This window comes from Sus scrofa, chromosome 1 (assembly GCF_054392235.1).
Source record: "Sus scrofa isolate SSC_HxYL_T2T_F1_AM1 chromosome 1, Sscrofa_HxYL_maternal_Yorkshire_Landrace_v2.0, whole genome shotgun sequence".
Taxonomy (NCBI): domain Eukaryota; kingdom Metazoa; phylum Chordata; class Mammalia; order Artiodactyla; family Suidae; genus Sus; species Sus scrofa.
The window spans coordinates 265,845,536-265,866,011 of record NC_139383.1 but is presented as its reverse complement, the minus strand read 5'-3'; the positions used below and the strand labels follow the sequence as shown (position 1 = coordinate 265,866,011).

Below are 20,476 nucleotides of genomic sequence, written 5' to 3'. Positions count from 1 at the left end.
AGGCCTTTTTCCTCCCCTCCTTAATGATTCAGGGTAGGGCAGACTTTCTAGCTGGATCAGTGAGCACCACCACCTCCCAGACCTGGTAAGAGGGTCACAGGAGATGGTGGCATTTCTCTCTACTTGGTGCCCAGGCCAGCTGTCCCATTTATGTATGTATGTATTTATGGCCATGCAATCCAGCAGCTTGCTGTGGGATCTCAGTTCCTAGACCCAGGATCAAACCCAGGCCGAAGCAGTGAAGGCGCTGAGTCCTAACCACTAGGCCACCAGGGAACTTCCCCGCTGTCCCTCTTTGTGTAAAGGACACAAAGCTTGCGCTACGGCTGATAGTAGGGAAGTGACAGAGCCAGGAAAATTCAACTCAGTCCTGCAGGGAACAGGCCATATGGGCGTTTCATGGTTATGGCCAGAGTCATTTATTCCTGAGCCATGAGTTCTGTGCCAGCAGGGCCCTGGCCAGGGCTTTAAGTACATCATTTCATTGACTGAGGATCCTGTAAAGTTGGTATTACCTCTGTTTTACAGAAAAAGAATTTGGGGTTCAGAGAGGTTAAGTGACTTGCCTAAGCCCTCACAGCTTTTTTCTTTTTCTTTCTTTTTTTTTTTTTTAAGGGCTGCACACACAGCACTTGGAGGTTCCCAGGCTAGAGGTTGAATTGGAGCTGTAGCTGCCAGCCTACACCATAGCTGCAGCAACACAGGATCTGAGCTGCGTCTGCAACCTACACCACAGCTCACAGCAATGCTGAATCCTTAACCCACTGCGCAAGGCCAGGGATCAAACCCGCAATCTCATGGTTCCTAGTCAGATTTGTTTCCGATGCGCCATGACAGGAACTCCGGGCCCTACAGCTTTTAAGAGAGAACCTGGAGGTCCCTGACTGTTCACAAAGCCCATGAGCCCTAAACCCCTGCTCCCCACAGCCTCCCACCAGCACAGTGTTTGTGCCTGTGTGGGCAAGTGGAATCAAAGAACCCCCCAGGAGATTTAGTGCTGGAAGGTCACTGCTGATAACCTCAGAGAGAACCTCATTATGTCCCGAGGCGCCGAGATTCAGAGACTGGGAAAGCACTTATCCAGCACCCCTCAGGCTGGAACATGGGTCCCTACTTCCCAATCCAGGAGTCCATCCGTTCTTCTGGGTCCACGCCCGATATCCTCTCTCCTGCCTCCTCACCCCAACACCCGTGCATTTTAACCACAAGGGTAAATTCAGCACCCCGGGGAAGGGAGGTGTGAGTGAGCGCAGGGTGGGTTTTCATTCCTTCGCCAGGGAAGGGAGATGTCAGGAACTCAAGGAGGGGCTGAGGATGAAATAACAGCCTTAAACCCCCATGAATCCTGAAGCCGCCAACCCCTGGTTTCCTCCAGGGTGGCTGAGAAGCCTGGCGGCCCCCCAGTACGCCCTGGGACTCACGACTTCGTGTGAAGGCGTGACCGTCCAGGGCTGATCACATCAGTGAGCGATGCCACCCCCGTCCTGGACCGTGTCCTGGGCGGCAGCGGAAGGCTTGAGGAAAGAGATTCACCTTCCATCTGGTTTATGTGCCAGACACTTAGATGGGGCTCAAGGATGACTGTGGAGACAGGGAGGGAGGAGAGAGGGTGGGCAGGGGGAGAGTGGCTGAGAAATGGCCACTCGCTGTTAGAGCATCGTGACAGGGGGCTGGGGAACAAATGGCCGAGGGCTTACTGGGCTCCGGGGGTGAGGGCTGGCCGGCGTGGGCAGATGCGGCCTCACGTGGGTGTGCTTCTGATGGAAGTACTCCAGCCCTGGCAGTAGAGGTCAAAGGTCTCTGTTTGCTTGTTTGTTTGTTTCTGTTGGGTGACCGAGCACGAGTCTCTTCCCCATCTCTGGGCCTCAGTTTCCTGACCCAGACAATGGAATCATACCCTGATCTGCCCACTTCCCAGAGCTGTTTGTTCTTAAGCATCTCGTGCTATGAAGGATGAGAAAGTACCTCAGAAAACCCAAAGGCTCTGTGAGGAACCAGGAGCCTCCTTTTAAAGTTGGGACATTGGTTTCCTCAATTGCAACGGGTCGGTAATCAGCTCCAGTCTGGATTTTTTGGTGCCCGCGTCATTAGCCAGCTCTGCTGGCTACACGGGGTGAGCACCAAGCGTGGTCGTTAAGAGTCGGGTCTCTGTGTGTCAGTGCCTTGTGGCACTCCTTGCCAGCTTTGTGACTGTGGGCAAGTTGCTGGGGCTCTCAGGGCCTCTGTTTACCCACCTGTAAAATGGGGACGTTGCATCAGCCTCACTGGGTTGTTGTGAGGGTCGCAAGGCAGGCTGGGGCGGCTGGCTGGATTCAGTAGATCACCCAGCTTGGGCCGACTGTGTTCCTCTTGTGTCAGGGCTTCTCTGTGCAGGGCCCTGGGATGTCATGGTGCCCTTTGACAGAGTTCCCGGTTGGCAGGCTGGCAGACCTAAGGGTCTAATTCCACATGGCGAGTCCCCGAGGAGGGCACACGGGGCTGGGATCTGCAGGCTGCCCGAAGTTGCCAGGGCAAAGAAGGGGCTTGCGTGATGAGGGGAGCACCATGCATTTGTCCCAGGGGTGGTGAGGAACCCGTGTCACCCGAGCACCCTGAGTAGGGAGAGGCTGGAGCAGCGGCCAGCTTGTGGACTTTCGCCTTCCTTCTCAGAGCCATGGGCAGATGGCAGAGGGTTTTAGGCACAGAAGGGCCATGTTTGGCTGCTTCTGTTTTAGGAAGAACCCTGGGTGCAGCATGAGGAATGGATTGGAGGGACCCAAGAGCTTTCCAGGAGAGGTGAGGTTGCAAGAGGCTGTGAGGGTGGGGGCAGCGAGGGGACAGATCGTGGTGAGATTTAGGGAATAAAATCAACAGGCGCTGATGACGGCTTGGTTGTGGAGAGGGTGGGATTGTTGGAGTGGGTTATTGGTTAAGGGAGAGGGGAGTGTCCAGGAGGACGGGCGGATCTGGCTTGGGCACCTGGCTGAAAGATGGGCCGAGCTGCAGAAGGCTGGGTTTGAGGGCAGCGGGATAGTGCATGAGCTCAGCTCGGTGAAGTAGAACTTGGCCCGTGGGTGGAGATGCTGTGCCAGGAGGGGGCACCACACAAGTGAAGGCAGGAAGGAGCATTGGCGGGAGTGGCGGCGGGGGTGGGGGTCAGTGTCTAGGACATGGAACAGAGAACATGGGAGGCTGTTTCCCTCGGAGTTAGAGAGTTAGGCGGCTGCCCCTAAGCTGGGTCTGGGGTTATCCAGGGGCCATGGGGCGTGCCTGGCAGCAGCAGCCACCTGGCCTTGATGGCAGTGCTGGCTGGGTTAATGGCCAGGGAGGGAGGGTGAGTGAGTGACGGGGTGTCGGGGGGGGCCACGCCCCTCATACAATGGCCCACATGGTCACCAGAGCTGGCAGGGAGGGGTTTGGCTCTGCTCCAGATGTGGCTAAAAGGGGGGGAAGGGGGGATATATGGAAGGAGTAATTCCTGGGATGAGGGGCCCTGGTTCTAATTTTGCTGGATATTCGCAAACTGGCCTTGGAAGCATTCATTCCTTTATTCATTCATTCATGTTGCAGCCCCAACCCCTGAACCCTCCCCGCGCCCCCCGCCCCCCCAACCCCCGCCGGCCTCCCCGACTCTGCACTTCGCAAGTAGATCTTGGCAGCAGCCCTTTGCGGTTCCCACCTTACCCTTTGCCCTTGACCTTCCAGCATACTTTGTCATCAGCCCTTCTTGTGGCTTGCTCCTGCCTATCTCTTTCTTCTGGTCCCTTGTTTGAATGTCACCTTCTCACAGAGAACTTTCCGGCCACCCCTAAACCCTTCACCCCAACCTGTTAGTCTCTGACCCATGGATTCTCCACTAGGGCTACACATCCCAGTTGCCTGGGACACTTTAAAATCCCTGATGCTCAGAGATGGGTTCTGCTGGTCTGGGAGAGCCCCAGGCATCAGTGTTAGCCAAAGCAGCCTGGCGTACGGATCACCACCCACCCCATCTCACCCTCTCTTATTCACAACCCTCCCCATGTTTGTTTATTGTCTGTGTCTCCACCCAAGTGGCGCCAGGGCTTGGCCTGCCTTGTGCCCTGCCATATTCGAGAACCTACAAAAGCACCCAGCACACAGTGGGAGCTCAGTAAGTAGTGGTCAAATGAATGAATGGGATGAGAGGGTCTGGAGAAAAGGCAGCCCGCCCTCTGATGAACCCTGGGAATTATGGGGGCAATAATTCCCACCTCCAAGCATCCTAGAAATTCCACTGTAATTACAGGCTCAGCTTGGGGTGTGGACAGTGGGTGGGATGGCTGGAATCCTTGCAGCCTCCCTGAGGTGTTGGGTAGCATATTGACAGATAGGACAGAGAGTCAGAGCCGGAAGAGCATCAGGCAAGCATCCAATCTGAGCTCCTGTTGTACAGGTGGGTACTGTGCCCTCATGAGAGAGGGCGCCTTAGTCAACGTCATGTCTTGGATGGCAGGGGCTACACAGAAAGCTCTCAGAGGGTTGAGGCTGCTGGAGGCCTCCTCCCAGGCTCAGCCTGCTGTGTGACCTTGGCCATGCCTCTGACCTTCTCTGGGCATTACTGTTCCCAGTCTGTACTTTGGCTGAGATGGTCCCAAGCTCTGACATTGGAAGTTTCCCTGAGTCCTTTCCCGAGAGGTGCAGACCCACAGAGGGCCTGCAAGGGGTTAAACTCCTTCTGCTCACGCTCACTCTGCAGGCAGACAAACCCCCTCCTTCTGACAAACACTTGTAGGAAATCAGGCTGGGCGCTTCCTGCCGAGGCGGCCTCAGCCGCAGCAGGGGCGGGGAGAGGTGGGGAGCGATGCTTGTCTGTGAGCAGCGGCTGGGGCTGGCAGAGCAGCCTGGAGGCGGGCCAGGGCGCCATGGAGGCAGGGGGCTCCCTAGGTTTGGAACAAAGACCTCACATGCAGGTCCTCTGAGCCTGGGCCAGGAGGATGGTGGTGGAGCCCGGGAGAGGTAAGGGAGTGGAGAAGGGCGGGGGTTAGGGGAGCCGCCTTCCCCCTGGACTGGCCAGTCACAGGCTCTCTGGGACAGTCTGGGCGGCTGGACCAGCCCAGCCAGGAAGTTACAGCTGTGGCAGCTGTGTTACTTCTCTCTGGCTTACGGGAGCCCGGCCCCCGGGGCAAGGGTGGATTTGGGGGGAATTTTCTCCAGCCTCGAGATGCTGGGTCCCAGTCTGAGCTCTGATTCTGATCTCCGTGAACCTGGGCGTGCGCCGGGCCCTCCCTGAGCCTGGGATGGCCTCGCCTGCACGTGGAGAGTTAGTCCCACAGGCAGCTAAGGAGCCTCAGACACGATGCACAGGTGGGGAGCAGCTGGGAGGCAGCAGGGACTCCCCACGAAAGAGTGGCCCCTCTTGCTGCGTAGGGGGAAGGAGAGGAGCTGGGGATGGGCCAGCCGACCCAGCCCAGCCCTTCAGGCTGGTGAGACAGGAGACCCCAGCAGCCAGGGGTAACTTTCCTTTTCCTCCTCTGCCTCTGCTGCCGGACTGGGCGAGGGGCACATCCAGATGGGGACGTGGCTCGTTTCAACTGGCTGGTGGGAACCCCCTGAGAACAGCAGGTCCCTGCGCCCTGCCAGCTGGTCAGGGAGCGCAGCTGAGTTTGGGGCTCTGAGCTCAAAAGTCCAGCCTTTTTGGAGGGGCCCAGCCGCTTGATGGGGGTGGGAGGGGGGCTGTCTTCCTTTTTCTTCCTCTTACCACCCCACCAGGTCTCATGGACTTGGTTTCAGAGTCCCAAGCCCTGGGTTTGAATCCCTGGCCACACTTCCAGAAGGTCTTGAGAGCCGGCCACCTCTCTGCAGCTCCGTTTCCACATCTGGAAGACGTCAGGGTCTGGGTGGGAGTTGCGCGGGGTGGTGGCGCCCTGGGGAGCTCTGGCTGGATGGTAAGCAGCTTCAGCGGGCCTGGGGAGGCAGAGGTGGGCTGCGTGGCTGAAGCTGGCAGAGGAGCATCTGTGGGTTGAGCCGTAAAGGGAAGGGTTTTCAGATTGGGGCGGAGGGGCACAGGAGCCCTGGGGAGGTGGCTGACCCACTCAGAAAGTGGAGAAAGAGACCCCAAGGGTCTCCTAGATCCTCAAGAGAGCCGGGGGCGGAAGTGATGTGGTTGGAGGGGGGAGACATACAAGAGGAGGGGGTAGTGGGTGGTTCTTCCTTGTGGGGCTGGCAGGACCCTTTAACCCCTGGAGAAACCGGCCCCACGAGGACAGCCCAGGCCTTGAGGGGACTTAGTGCCAACAGGGCCCTCCTGGGCTCAGCCTCCACACAGCTCAGCCTTCCCCCAACCCACTGCCCCTCGGGAGCTGCCCTGGGACCTCAAGAAGGCTGACTAGGGACTTCCCTTTGTGGCGCAGCAGAAACAAATCCGACTAGGAACCATGAGGTTGCAGGTTCAATCCCTGGCCTCTTTCAGTGGGTGAAGGATCTGGCATTGCTGTGAGCTGTGGTGTAGGTTGCAGATGTGGCTTGGATCTGGCATTGCTGCGGCTGTGGTGTAGGCCAACAGCTACAGCTCCGATTCGACCCCTAGCCTGGGAACCTCCATATGCTGTGGGTGTGGCCCTAAAAGGACAAAAGACAAAAAAAAAAAAAAGGCTGACTAGAACCAGCCTGCCTTCGTCCGCCACTCAAGGACCCCTGCCACAGTTCTCTGCCAGGTTCTGTTCATACTTTCAGACCTCTGTGCCTTCGCCAATGCTGTTCCCTCCGCCGGGAATGTCCTCCCTCAGTCTTCTCCCCCAGATCCTCTTTGTCTCTCAGGCCCAGCTTAATGCTTCCTTCTACATGCACCCTTCTGGAACCCTTCCTTGAAATTGCAGAACGCTTTTACTCATGTGTGTATTTCTCATGACTTGGGTAGTGCTTGGCATACTGTAGGGGGGGCATCAGTTGGGTTTTTTTTTTTTAGGTTAATTTGCATCCCCTGGATGCCCACACATATCTTCATTTCTCTGAAATAGGACCTCAGAAGTCAACAAGTCAACCAGGAACCTCAAAGTTCACTTGGCCCCGCCCCCTATCTCCCAGCCCCACCCCCACCCCCACCCCCCGCAACGGGGCCCTGAAGAGCAGGTGGAGAATGTTTTCTCTGACTTACAGCAAGGAAAACCTAAGCCCAGATGTTCATGGTGGAGCAGTAATACCAGGCCCAGGAGCTGGTTCTTCCAACACCCTGCCTGCTTCTCTTTCACAGCAGCCCAGGGAGCGGGTGTCCTCATCCCAGTGTGAGGTTGGCATGTGCTTGCCACCCCTGTGTTTGTTGACTGACTGGCTGACCGGCCGGTCTCTGGCTCTGTGGCCTCAAGGGTCATGGCTTGCCTGGAAGGCAGAGGTTTTGCTCAGGAAAGGCTCACAGGTTTGGGGGCCTGAGGGACGTGTGCAAAACTCTAGCCAGTGACCGCAGCTGCCTCTGAGGAGCGGCTTCCCCTAGTCACAGTGAGATTTCTGTGATGACTGAGTCATCCCAGGAGACAGGATGTTCCTCTTTGTGCCTCCGAGGCCTCTGTGATTGGGCGGGCTGCTCAGTGGCACGGCTAGAAAAGAGCCCTTTAAAACATCAAAAAACCCACAAGCCTCCAGCAGCCCCTTCCTGGGCAGAGGATTCAAAAAGAGAAAAGCAACGGCTCTTAGCACCCCCAACACCTGCCGTGGTAGCAGGGTCCAGAAGGCTTCGTCGGGGTCAAAGGGTGGGCCCTGCCTAGGGCACTGGTTTAAATGCAGATTCCTGGGCTCTGTCCCAGGGCCGTAGAGTCCAGCTCTCTTTGGGTCGACCTAGGGATCTGCATTCTTAGAAGAACCATAAGAGCACCCAAGCTGGCCATGACTTCCAAGAGGGGTACAGGCCCCCCCAAGAGGGTGTGGGAAGCAAACATTAGAACTTCCTTTTAAAATAGTTATTTTCTATTGCATCTTTTTAAAGACTCATTTTTAGTTACATTTTTTCTAACACACGTATTTGTGTGAGAATGCGTGTAGATAACGTTATAAGCAATACATATGTTAGGTATATGAGCAAATATATCTTTAATGATGAGCTGTGTGATTTAAAAAAAAAATTGGAGACTACTCACTGAGTCGAAGTTGACAGTTTCAAATCTTGCTGGCACTGACCAGCGAGGTGATCCTGGCCAAGTCACTATTCCGTGCTGAACTTTAGTTTTCTCACTTAGAAATTGTTTTCCGGAGTTCCCGTCGTGGCGCAGCGGAAACGAATCCCACTAGGAGCCATGAGGTTGTGGGTTCGATCCTTGGCCTCCATCAGTGGGTTAGAGATCCAGTGTTGCCGTGAGCTGTGGTGTGGTTCCCAGATGTGGCTCGGATCTGGCGTTGCTGTGGCTGTGGTGTAGGCCAGCAGCTACAGCTCCAATTCTACCCCTAGGCTGGGAACCTCCATATGCCATGGGTGTGGCCCTAAAAAACCAAATACAAACAAACAAAAAAGGAAATTGTTTTCCTATGACTGACTTACCTTGTGAGGGGGCCGGCACAGAGAGGGCCCAGCATCTGTGATGGGGAGCATGGCAAAGCTTCCAGGGTGATCTGGGGGACATTCTGGGGGGAGGGAGGAAGATTGGGTCAGAGGAAGAGGGTGAGGTCCCTGAGACCTTGTCCAAGGAGCAGGGGTTGTGACCAGGGAGGGAGGGGACAATGTTAGTCCCTGTTCCTACCCCAGCCCTTGGGAAAGTGATAGCCTTTCTCAGGCTGTACCAACCCCTGCCCAGAAATAGTTGCCTGCTGACTTTTCTCAACTGTACAAACCAAGGGTCTGACCAAGACCCAACTGCTCACGAGGCTGCAGAGACAAACAGATGTGTCTGTGTCCCGAGGCCTGGAGTTACTCTCATCTCCGTGGCACAGAGGGAAGAGCTGGGACCTGGGCTGCAAGGGGACCTCTCACGGCAGCCTCGTCCTGACCCATGTATGGCTTCGGGCCAGGCCCCTCCACTCTCTGGCCTCTGTTTTCCTACCTGTGGTGTGGGTCCTTTGTATGAGCTCCTTGGGTGGGATCCTGCCTCGCCTCTCAGCTTTGTGTTTCCAGGGTGCAGGGGAAGCGATAGCCATAGCTAAATAGAGGGTGAATAAATAAATAGAGGGTGAATAAGAAGGAGGGGGTAGGAGATGGGAGCAGGGGGAAGAGAAGGGAAGGAGGAGAGGATAGAAGGCGAGCAGGTGCAGGGGGAGCCCTTCTCCAGCCATCCTTGTTTATTTTATTTTATTTTATTTTATTTTATTTTGTTTTGTTTTGTTTTGTGCGAGCAGGTGCAGGGGGAGCCCTTCTCCAGCCATCCTTGTTTATTTTATTTTATTTTATTTTATTTTATTTTATTTTGTTTTGTTTTGTTTTATTTTATTTTAATTTATTATTTTATTTTATTTTAAAATTACTCCATGAGTTTTCTTACATTTGCAGTTGTGCCATGACCGTCACAACCCAATTTTACAGCATTTCCATCCCGAACCCCCAGCCCATCCCCCACCCCCCATCCCCCACCCCCCACCTGTCTCATTTGGAAACCATGAAGTCTGTGAGTCAGGATCTGTTATGCAAAGAAGTTCACTGTGTCCTTTTTTTAGATTCCACATGTAAGTGATAGCGTTACGATGTTGGTGTCTCACTGTCTGACTGACTTCACTTAGCGTGGTCATTTCTAGGTCCATCCATCACCAGCCATCCTTGCGCTGCCACAGGTCCCTCTGCAGCCAGCCTCTCCCTCTGGTTCATTCTCCCCAAGCAGCCAGAGAGAAACTTCTAACCACACCTGGGCGTCCTTTCCCCTGCGGGGATGGGCTTAAGCTCCTGAACAGGCTCCCCTGGGTCTGGCCGCCACCGCCCAATGCCCACCCTCTGTTATCAGAGCCCTAGCCCTGTCCCCAATGCCAAGGCCATCAGGAAACCACTTCCATGTCACCCCCTCCTGCCTCAAGGCCTTGGTACTTGATGGCTCCTCTGCCTAGAAGGCTCTCTTTGAAAAAAAAAAAATTGAGGGGAAATTTACATAAGGCAAAATTAACCATTTTAAAGTGAACAACTCAGTGGCATTTAGTCTATTTATAAAGTTGTGCAAGCACCACTTCTATCTAGTTCCAAAACATTTTCATCACCCCCAAAGGACACCTGAGCCCATTCAGCTGTCACTCCCATCTGCCTTCTCCCCCAGCTAAAGCGCTACTCGGCTTTCTCTATGCACTCACCTACTGGGGGTATTTCATAGCGATAGAATCGCACAATATGTGACCTTTGGGGTCTGTCTTCTTTCACTTAGCCCCGTGTGTCTGAGGTTCATCTTTGTAGCACGTGTCAGCGCTTCATGCCGATTTGTGGCTGGATGGTGGTCCACGGTGTGGCTGGACCACAATTCATGTGTCTGTTCATCCACGGATGGACATCCCAGTTATTGCCACCTTTTGGCGATTGCGAATAGTGCTGTTAGGAAGGTGAGCGTGCGTACATTCATTTGAGTACTTGTTTTCAATTATTTGGGGGTATTGGAATGCTCTTTTCATCATTCTCCCATTCATGATCTGAATTCTTGCTAGGGGGTGGGGTTGGGGGTGGGAAGTGATCTAGGAAGTTTCCCAGAGGATGTGGCCTCTAAAGATGCCCTATCCTGACTTCCTGGGCCTGCGGTGACCCCCAGGGCCCCTCTCTGTGCTTCCCCATTGCTCTCACTTTGATCTGTATTTGCTGGTTGTTTGTCTACTTCCTCCTGGGTCCTCGGCTCCCCCAGCGCCCATGTGTGGAGCCTGGCATGCAATCACAGACACTGGCCCTGATGGGACACCTGCTGTGTGCCCACTGCTGGGTTCCTTGTCCTGTAGCTCAGGTAATTTTACAAAACTCTTGAGGGAGAGAGGAATTAATACCCCAGTTTTACTGATGGAGAAATCCAAGGGGGGTGACTTGGTCAAAGTCACATAGCATCAAAGGGGTGGAGCTAGGAGCTGAGCCACTCTGACTCTGGTTCCTGCCGGCAATTTCTGCTGCTTTTTTTTTTTTTTTTCTTTTTTTCCTTTTTAGGGCCTCACCTACAGCATATGGAAGTTCCCAGCCTAGGGGTTGAATTGGAGCTGCAGCTGCCGGCCTATGCCACAGCTCATGGCAACGCTGCATCCTTCATCCACTGATTGAGGCCAGGGATGGAACCTGCATCCTCCTGGATACCAGTTGGATTCTTAACCTGCTGATCCACAACGGGAACTCTAATTCTGCTTCTGAAAAAAGGAGGGGACCCAAGGATTAATGCTCTCCCTTGATTGCGTCCCTGACAGGCCGCAGGCAGGATGGCTGGTGCTGAGAGGAGTCGGCAGGGACCCTGGTGCCCATAGGAGCAGCTCCATCTCCTGAAGATGAAGGGGCCCAGGTGAAGCACAGGCCAGGCCCCAATGGCCAGCTCCGGGATGGAGGTCCACTGGGCCGAGCCAGGCCTGGGGAAGGGGCCCCGGCGTCGGCGCTGGGCCTGGGCTGAAGAGGGAAAGGATGATAATGGGAGTGGCACCCACAGCTTGGGAGAAGAGGACCCCTGTCCCAGTGCTACCAGCCCTGAGCTCCTAGAGGACTTCTGCAGGGCCCAGCAGAGCCTGCAGCCACTGGCCTGGGGCCTGGACTCACAGCCTGATGGGCACCCAGATCCTGAATCAGAGGAGTCTGCAGAAGAGGGTGAGTGACTCCCCTACACCCCCACAGTGATGTCCTTTAAACCTTCTGGCAGGAGGCGGGAAGTCACCCAGGGGGTTTCAGAAATTCTTGAAGCTAAAAATCTATGAAGCCGACAATTTAAATTTTTTTAAAGATTTAAATCATATAAGCAATACTGTTCATGGCAGAAAACATAAAGCCAAAAGAGAAAAAACTCAAAATTACTCATCTTCCAGATAACCACTCCTTTCCATCAGCATCTGTCTAAATGTCATATGCACATGGAACAGTATTCTGCAAACTGTGTTGTAACCTGCTTTTCGGTAGCTTAATAGACATGAACACTTTCCCAGCTCATCAGATATTCTTCCACAAGTCCTTTCGAAGGCCTGCTTAGGAATTCCACATGTGAATGTTCTGTAATTTGTTGGGCCAGTCCTCTTACTGATGGGCATTTAGGTAGTTTCTAGCTTTCGGCTGTTATAAATAATGCAGAGGTATGTGATCAGGGTATCTTTGTACCCTTGATGTGACCAACCCTTAGTAATTTAAATTGCTTGCTCCAGGGGTCACGCCCATTTTCAAGATTTTTTAAAAATCTCAATTAGCAACAAGAATGATGGCTTCCCTTGTTTTCTAAAATAACTGTTTACTTTGCATCTAGGCCAACTGAGACTGAATTCCTGGCTTGGCTCAGCAAGTCCTTTCTCCTCTCTGAATCTTGCTTTCTCCATCTGTGAAATGGGAATCATGATACCACTGAGCTGGATTACAGAGTGCCTATTGCATTAGAATATGAATGAAACGCCCCTGTCTTAGGATTCTGGAATCAGGCCCCCATGGAGGGCAGAGAAACCATCAGGCTGGGAGGGGATTGTGCAGTACCCCAAGCTCCTCATGCCAGGTCTGCTTAAAGTGGGGTTTGCCCACAGCTACCCACTCAGTAGCCGTTTCCAAGCCCTCCCACAGGGAATGGTGCCTGGGATGCACTGGGATCAAGAGGCAGAGGCATTTTTTTCCTGAGGTCACATGGTAACCCCCTGCTGTGATGTGACAGCCACTGCCACATTCTGTGCCCTTACTATGTCCACAGGGTGCAAGCCTATCTCCTTCCTTCCTCACCACCTTCTGCCAGGTAGGAGAGACTAGCCTCCAGGTGGCAATTGCCAGAGAGGTCAGCTACTTGCCCAGTGAGGGATCAGAAGAGCCAGGGCTGCCTGTTTCCCAAGCCCGATCTCATCACCCTACTCTATGACCCCCCACAGCAGAGACTAACCAGCCTGCATGGCTGGGACCTTGCCTGCAAGTTCAGGACTACTCTGAACCATGGCATGATATTTGGCAAGTTATTTAACCTCTCTGGGTTTCAAGTTAGCCGCTATAGACAAGAGAGACTTGCTGAAGGAGATTTTTAAGGAGTTGAAAGGTGTAGACCTGCCAAGGCTCGGAGAAAGAGCATGGGGGAGCAAAGAGTGATAGAAAGGTTATGACAGAAGTGCATCTGACTGGAGCAGAGGGTCTCTGCTTGGTGGTACCCAGCCTGTACCTCATGAAACTGGATCTATGCCAGAGGCTGACACAGGGTCTAGGACAGAGCGGGTGATCCATAAACATGGACTGCATGGATGATGCATAGATAGATGGATGAATGGGTGAGCAGACAGGCAGAGAGATGGATGGTGGATGATTGGGTGAGTGGGTGATGGACAGATGAGTGAGTGATGGGGAGGTGAATGGATGGATTGACAAGTGGTAGATGGATGGATCCATAGATGAGTGGTTGGGTGGCTAAGTGGATGGATGGATGATTGAAAGGATGGATGGTTGGATCAATGGGTGAGTGGATGATGGATGAATGAGTGGGTAGATGGGTGAGTGGGTGGATGGGTGAGTGGGATGGTTAAGTGGGTATTTCTTGAGCACTAACTATGTAGTAATTACAACTTCCCATTTTCTGAGATCTTTGCACACCTTATTGTCTTTCTTCCCTCTCTTCCTTTTTTCCATTCAGTCAGTCCACACATATTGAGCATGTCCTCTGCAGATTCAATAATAAATAAAAACGGGGTATCCTTGCCCTCGTGGAGCTTACCGTGTAGTAGGGGAGGAAAATTTTAATGAAACAATCCCACAAATAAAGACCTCAGCAATAATAAGTATTTCAAAGCAGAGATACTGAGTCATATGAAAGTCGATAAAAGGGAGATTTTGACCCAAGTTAGGGAGATCAGAGAAGACTCCCTCAATGAGGTCAAGGTTGAGCTAATGTGTGAAGGACAAATAGGAGGGAGTGACAAAGAGGCACAGGGAGGGAGACAGGAGCCTGGAGGAGTGGGCAGCGTGTACAGAGGCCCTGTAGCAGGAGTGACTGTGGCGTGGCTGGAGCAGCGAGAAACGGAGGGAGACCGTGGAAAGAGGTGGATCAGGAGAGCTAACCGTGGTGGAGGCAGGGACCTTAGGACTCTGTTAGAGGTTCAGCTCTCTTTGTGGAACAGTAGGGAAATGTTGATGAGTTTTCAGGTGGAGGATAAGAATGAGGGTTGGGATAATTAGGTGGCTACTGCAGTGGTCCGAGCAATTTAGCCTTTTGGCTTGGTCAAAGCTGGGAGTGAGCAGTAGGTGAGTTTGACTCTAGAGCAGTGGGGGAGTTTGAGAGCATCTTAGGAAGATCATGCCAGACCAGGTGACAGACTGGATTGTGGGGGTTAGGGGGAGAGAGGACAAAAACGCCTCCCAGGTTTCTGGCTCCTGCAATTGGATGGGATGCTGTTTCCATCTGCTGAGGTAGGAAATACTAGGGGGACAACCAGGTCTTAGGGTTGAGTTTGGAGGACCTTTGAGGAGAGAGGAGGTGTTAGGTAAGTACTGGCCATATGGGGGGAAGGGGTGGTGGGATCAGTGAACTTCTTGCCGTCACCAAGTGAGGAGGAAATGAAAGCCTGGAGAGGTGAAGTGACCTAGGTATGTGACAGTGAGTCCAGACCTGCTGTATGCTAAGCAATGGCCTGTCTTCCCAGAGTCCGAAGCAGAGGATGTGGACAGCCCAGAAAGTTCCAACGTGCCTCTCAGCTGGCTCCCTCAGCAGGATCCTCAAGTGGACATGACTGAAGAGGAGGCAGATGAGGCCCCGGGAGGTCCTGAGGTCCAGGAAGCTGAAGAGAGCCCCCCGAGGTTGGGGTATGAGACTGATCTCAGCCCCGGGGGCAATGGGAACACCAGCTCCACGGCTCTGGGGTGGGATCAGCCCACAGGCTGGGTGGCTTCTGATAAACAAGCCAGTGAAGACAAACTTCCAGAACATTCTGAGGTCAACCCAACTATTGACTTCAGCCCTGCAAGGTCCTGGAGCAGTGGAACCGTGAGCCTCAACCACCCCAGTGACAGCCTTGATTCCACCTGGGAAGGGGACGCTGATGTCCCCCAGCCCCCTGCCCTGGCAGAAACGTCACCGCAGAGCCCCAGCCACCATCTCCTGAACCCAAGCGACAGAACTGGAGGAAGCGTTGCTCTGGCAACCCCCACAGAATTCCAGGAGTCCTCCGCGCCTCCAGCCCAGAGCCTCCAGTGTCCCGCTGATAGATGGAGGGGAGAAACTACCAGCCTCCCCTGCCCTCAGCCTGGGGACCAGGCCTGGAAGCGGACCCGGATATCACCTAAGCCGCTGCCTTCTCGATTCACCGGCTCCATCAGCCCCCAGAGCTCCTCGCCTCGGCCAGCTCGGCAGGGCAGGCCGCCGCCCAGGCCGGGAGCCACTCTGGCTGGCCACTCATCTTCTGATGCCCCCAAGTACGGCCGGGGGCGGCTGAACTACCCACTCCCTGACTTCTCCAAGGTGGGACCCCGAGTGAAGTTCCCCAAAGATGAGACCTACCGCCCCCCCAAGGCCAGGAGCCACAGCAGGCTACCTGAGGGCCCGGCCAGGCCGCTGATCTTCAAGTCACCTGCCGAGATTGTGCGGGAGGTGCTGTTGAGCAGCGGAGAAGTCAGCCCCAGAAAGGACCTACCTCCTACCCACCCCATCACCAAGGTACCCCAGGAATTTCAGACACCTGAACAAGCCACCAAGCTGGTCCATCAGCTCCAGGTAAGCCTGACTCATTTCTGCACCAAGGCACTTGTTGGTCTGGGTCGGAGGCTGGTGTGGGGGATGGAGGGGGAGGGGGGGTCTTGGGGTTGGGCCAGGAGCCCCCCATGCCAGTGAAGGGATGGTTGTACCCCAAGCCATGAAGAGAGTCCCAAGGCCTGGACTCCAAAAGAGCAGTGATGGCACTTATGCTGCAAGGAGAAGCTGTTTTTATTTGTTTTTAACTTCTGCTGTGAAAAATTCACAACATATGCAAGAGAAAAAATAGCATAGTGAACCCTCATTTACAGTCACCCGGGCCCTGGCAGCCTTCTTCATCTATGGCCTCACCTCCTCCCCCACTCACCCTACTGGCGTATTTTGAAGCAAATTTCAGCCATCAAATCATTTTAGCTCAAAATATTTTCGTGTGTTTGCCTAAAGATAAGAACTGTCTCTTAAAAATAGCCACACTGACCTAGGAGAACAGACTCGAGGTTGCCAAGGGGGAGGGGGAGGGAGTGGGATGGACTGGGAGTGTGGGGTTGATGCTTGCAAACTCTTGCCTTTGGAGTGGATAAGCAATGAGATCCTGCTCTATTGCCCTGGGAACTAGTCACTTGTGATGGAGCATGACAGAGGATAATGTGGGAAAAAGAATGTGTGTGTGTGTGTGTGTGTGTGTGTGTGTGTGTGTGAGACTGGGTCACTTTGCTGTACAGTAGAAAATTGATAGACCATGTAAACCAACTATAATGGAAAAAATAAAAATCATTAAAAAAGAAAATAGCCATACGGAGACTTCCCTTGTGGCACAGAGGGTTAAGGATCCAGCACTGTCACCGCAGCAACCTTGGGTGGCTGCTGTGGTGTGGGTTTGATCTCTGGCCCAGGAACTTCTACATGATGCCCCCAACCAAAAAAGAAAAAAAAAAATAGCCATACCATCAGCATACCTCGAACTGAACGTCATTTCCTTAATATTATCCAAGTATAATATCATCCGATGTCCAGTTAGGGTTCACCTCTCCCCCTTTGTCTCATAAATGGCTATTTTTTTTCAGTCTGTTTGGATCAGGATGAAAATATGGCTCAGATATTGTATGTAGTTGATGTGCCTTTTAAGTTTCTCCTAACCGCCTCCCGCCTACCTTTTTTGTTTTTCCGCATTTTTTCCCCCAAATCTCTTTCTTTGTAATTTATTTGTTAAGGAAGCCAGTTCTGTCCTGCAGAGTCTCCCCCATTCTGGGGTTTGCTGATGTACCTTCCCATAGCTCTTCGTATGTCCCCTTGTGTTGGTTTTTTTGTGGGGGGTTGTTTGTTTATTTAAAGTATAGTTGATTTAGTGTTGCGCCAATGTTCCATTGTGTTTTGCCCAGTTAGAGCCAGGGGTTTTTTCAGGTTGTACTCCTCTGTTTACTTCTCCAAATCTGAACTCCGTGCAGATAGGGATTTTTTTTTGGCAAGAGCCCATCAAAGGTGATGGCTTCAGGAAGCACAGGCTGCTTGCCAGTCTCTCATTTGGGATGTTAGTAGCCACTGATGGTCATTGCCTTGACCCAGGGCTTTCACTGGGGGGTGACAAAGTGGTAATATCCTAACGCGGTCACTCCTTCTGCATTTATTTGCTGGAAATCTTCTATGGAGTAAAACTTTCCCTCCTCAACTATTTGATTACCAAGGTCTCGTTCACATGTGAAAGATGGGAGAAACGCTTGAGTCTGTCCTTTTTTTCTTTCGTCTTTTTGCCTTTTCTAGGGCTGCTCCTGTGGCATGTGGAGGTTCCTAGGCTAGGGGTCGAATCGGAGCTGTAGCTGCCGGCCTTCACCAGAGCCACAGCAACGCGGGATCAGAGTCGCATCTTCGACCTACACCACAGCTCACGGCAACGCCGGATCCTTAACCCACTGAGCAGGGCCAGGGACCGAACCCGCAACCTCATGGTTCCTAGTCAGATTCGTTAACCACTGAGCCATGATGGGAACTCCTTGAGTCTGTCCTTCTAATTACCGGTTTTCAGAACAATGTGTCAGTTCCCTAGCTTCCTTCAAAGACCACCAGTTGACACTTGTTTTTGCTTTTCCCCAGTAATGACTTGTTTTAAGAAGCTCTTCAGTTTGTTTATGGCACGTAGTGACTCTGAGTAAATACAGTGGTGATTTTCAAATCTCCGAGTTTTCTACCAACGGACCCTTAGATGATTCATTCGATCAGCCATTAAAAAAGACTTTTTAAGCCCTTAGTACTTAACTCCTGGGAGTGGAGCAGCGAGGCAGACAGCTGTGGGCAGGGAATTCAAACAAATAAGCAAGTAGCGAGGGTCCTCTGTGCCGGGGTTACGCATCCAGGTAAACCCACCCAGAGGTCCCCATCCCTGACTTCCTGTCATCAGGGGTGTCGAAGGGAGGGTGGATGAGTTGTCCTGCCTCCTTTGATGCTCCAGAATGTGGCCACGGGGGTCTCTATTGCACATGAACCTGAAAGGGCCTGTTGAACTACCACCCCTGAGCTCTTTCACTCCAAGGAGCCCAGAGGCCCTCTTATGGGGGGCGGGTTCCTTGTGAGGGGTCTCACAGAGGGGCCCGATGCATGACCTCATTGCCCTGCCTCTCCCTCAGGAGGACTACCACAAGCTGCTCACCAAGTACGCCGAGGCCGAGAACACCATTGACCAGCTGCGCTTCGGGGCCAAGGTACTGGGCTGGATGGGGCGGGAATGTGGGCCCGGGCCCCCCACTCCCGAGAGGACACTTTCCCAGAGTCTAGAAAAGCCTCCTGCCTTCAGAGACCCTGGGGACAGGGGTACCTGGAGTCTAGAAAAGCCTCCTGCCTCCAGAGACCCTGGGGACAGGGGTACCTGGTCCTCCCTTGTTCTTCCGCAAGGTCTCTCTGTGACCTGGGGCAGTGGCCTTGCCCTCTCCTTGAATCCTAGGAATCTGGGGCACCCAGGAATTTCACCAGAAACTCTGTCCTTCTAGATGAGCTCTGGAGTATGACCACCGGGGCCTGACTCCCAGCTCCATTACTGACCAGCTGTGTGACCTTAAGGAAGTTACTTGGCATCTCTGAGCCCCAAGGGAGTAGGGCAGAATTTTTGCTCAGCCGATCCTTCTCAGATCATGCCTTTGCCTTTCTCCTTCCCCACCACCTCACCTGCAGCCTCTCCCTCCACTGAATTCCTAGTGTGTTTTTTGGGGGGTGGGTTGTGGAGGGGGAAATCTACCACCACCACCACCATCGTAACCCACCCCACACCCACCCTGTCCTGCCCAGCCCCCACCCTGTCTCGGGGAGCCTGTGAATTCTGCCCCTGGGACCTTCCCTTTTCTGGGGTGAGGCAGGAAGTGGGACTTGTCTCAGCCCCTCTGGCTTCCTGTTTCCGCCTCCCCAGCCTCTTGCCCCATTTGGCAGCAGTTGGTGGGGGTGGGGGAGCTGGGGTGCTGACATGCAGGCCCTCCCCCTCTAGTGCCTTCTCTGGGGTGGGGGGCCACTCGGGCTGCCCCGCCCGCTCCAGGACCCCACCCTCCGCCAGGGTGCTGCTTTGCCCTGCCTGGTGGGGCTCCTTCCGTGAAGTGACACAGCCATGATGAGAAAACGAAGGAGCCCTGTTCTAGGAGCAGGACCTCTGCACCCCCATACCTGCCTCCTGACACAGGCAGGTCCTTTCCAGCCTGGCCTCTTTGGGCACCACAGTAAAATGGGTTAACAGGACCTCCTGGGAGCCAGCGGGTTCCCTTCACCCCAGGTCTTGCTTCTTCCAGCTCCCTGAGCCAGATTCAGGGGCAAAAGGGGCAGAGGGTGTAGGGGGGGCCACTGAGGGGCCCTGGTGAGAAATCCTCTGTGGGAAAACATGTTCTCATGGCTGCAGGTGCCTAGAAGGTCCAGGGAGAAAGACCTGGTCATCGGGTCCAAGTCCTCAGCTCCTGCATATCACAGATTGGAGAATTGGGACCCCAGGATGAGTAGAGGTTACCAGAGGTCAAGGTCAGGGGCAGAGGCTTGGGAGTATCTCCTCCCTCCCTGCTTTCCTTCCTTTCTCTTTACTCATTTAAGGGAATGAGTCCGTGTGGGAAGGAAGCACCTAGGAGTTAGGGAATCGTCTTATGATTAATAATGTTAGTATGAAGGTGTTCACTGGGTGCCCATGTGTGCCCGGCACAGTGCCCGCACAGGCAGGGAGACACAAGGGGAGCATAGCCATGTGCCTCGTCTCCTGGACGCTCCCCTGACTCAGTGGGGACTCACACCCCTGCGGGGGTGGGGGCGGAGTAGGAGGGGCTGAGTGCTTCAGCCCCAGCTCATCCAGTCTTGCTTTCTGGAAAATCGACTCCTTAGCCTGAGGGGTCTGCTCATGAGAAGGGTGAACACAGGTCAGCTGGACTCTTCTGGAAGCAGGATGATCCTCCTCCAGCCCCAGGGAGCAGTACAGGCCTGGCTGAGCAGGGAGGGTGTGGAGCCTTGAGTGGGGAGGTGACTAGCCTGGTCCCACAGAGCCAGGTTGTGGGGGGTGGGGGATGGGAGTTGCTGGGGGTGCTGAGATTCCAGCTGGGCTTCACCCCTGTGTCCAGAGCCCTGTGGCCTCTTAACACCCCCACCCCTGGCCCCCGCCACCCCTGGGAGGCTCTGGAGACCCTAGAGCGGCTTCCTGCTCAGAACCCTTGCCAGGGGGGCCAGTTCCCTTACTACCCCCTCAGGCTGAGGGGGCTGGAGTGACCCCCCCAACCCCAGTGGGTTGGACCCACTAGGCAGGAGATGTGGCCCTGGACACCCAGGCCAAGCCT

General features: G+C 54.0%; 1 protein-coding gene across 12 annotated transcripts in view; it reads left to right on the top strand.

Annotated features, from left to right (window-relative positions):
* Nucleotides 1–20,476, top strand: part of AKNA (AT-hook transcription factor) — a 60,046-nt gene that overhangs the window by 5,372 nt on the left and 34,198 nt on the right. For 4 of the 12 annotated variants that reach the window (XM_084993749.1, XM_005660369.4, XM_084993731.1 and 1 more), the window contains exons 1-4: nucleotides 4,834–4,956; nucleotides 11,266–11,653; nucleotides 14,650–15,716; nucleotides 18,314–18,388. In XM_084993749.1, coding sequence (XP_084849875.1) covers nucleotides 11,380–11,653; nucleotides 14,650–15,716; nucleotides 18,314–18,388 — 1,416 coding nt within the window. In that variant the 5' untranslated portion in view covers nucleotides 4,834–4,956; nucleotides 11,266–11,379. Of the gene's footprint in view, nucleotides 1–4,833; nucleotides 4,957–5,027; nucleotides 5,305–10,259; nucleotides 10,432–11,265; nucleotides 11,654–14,649; nucleotides 15,717–18,313; nucleotides 18,389–20,476 lie in introns of those variants that run through there. The other 8 variants (XM_084993759.1, XM_021067924.2, XM_084993739.1 and 5 more) reach the window with 4 other exon arrangements.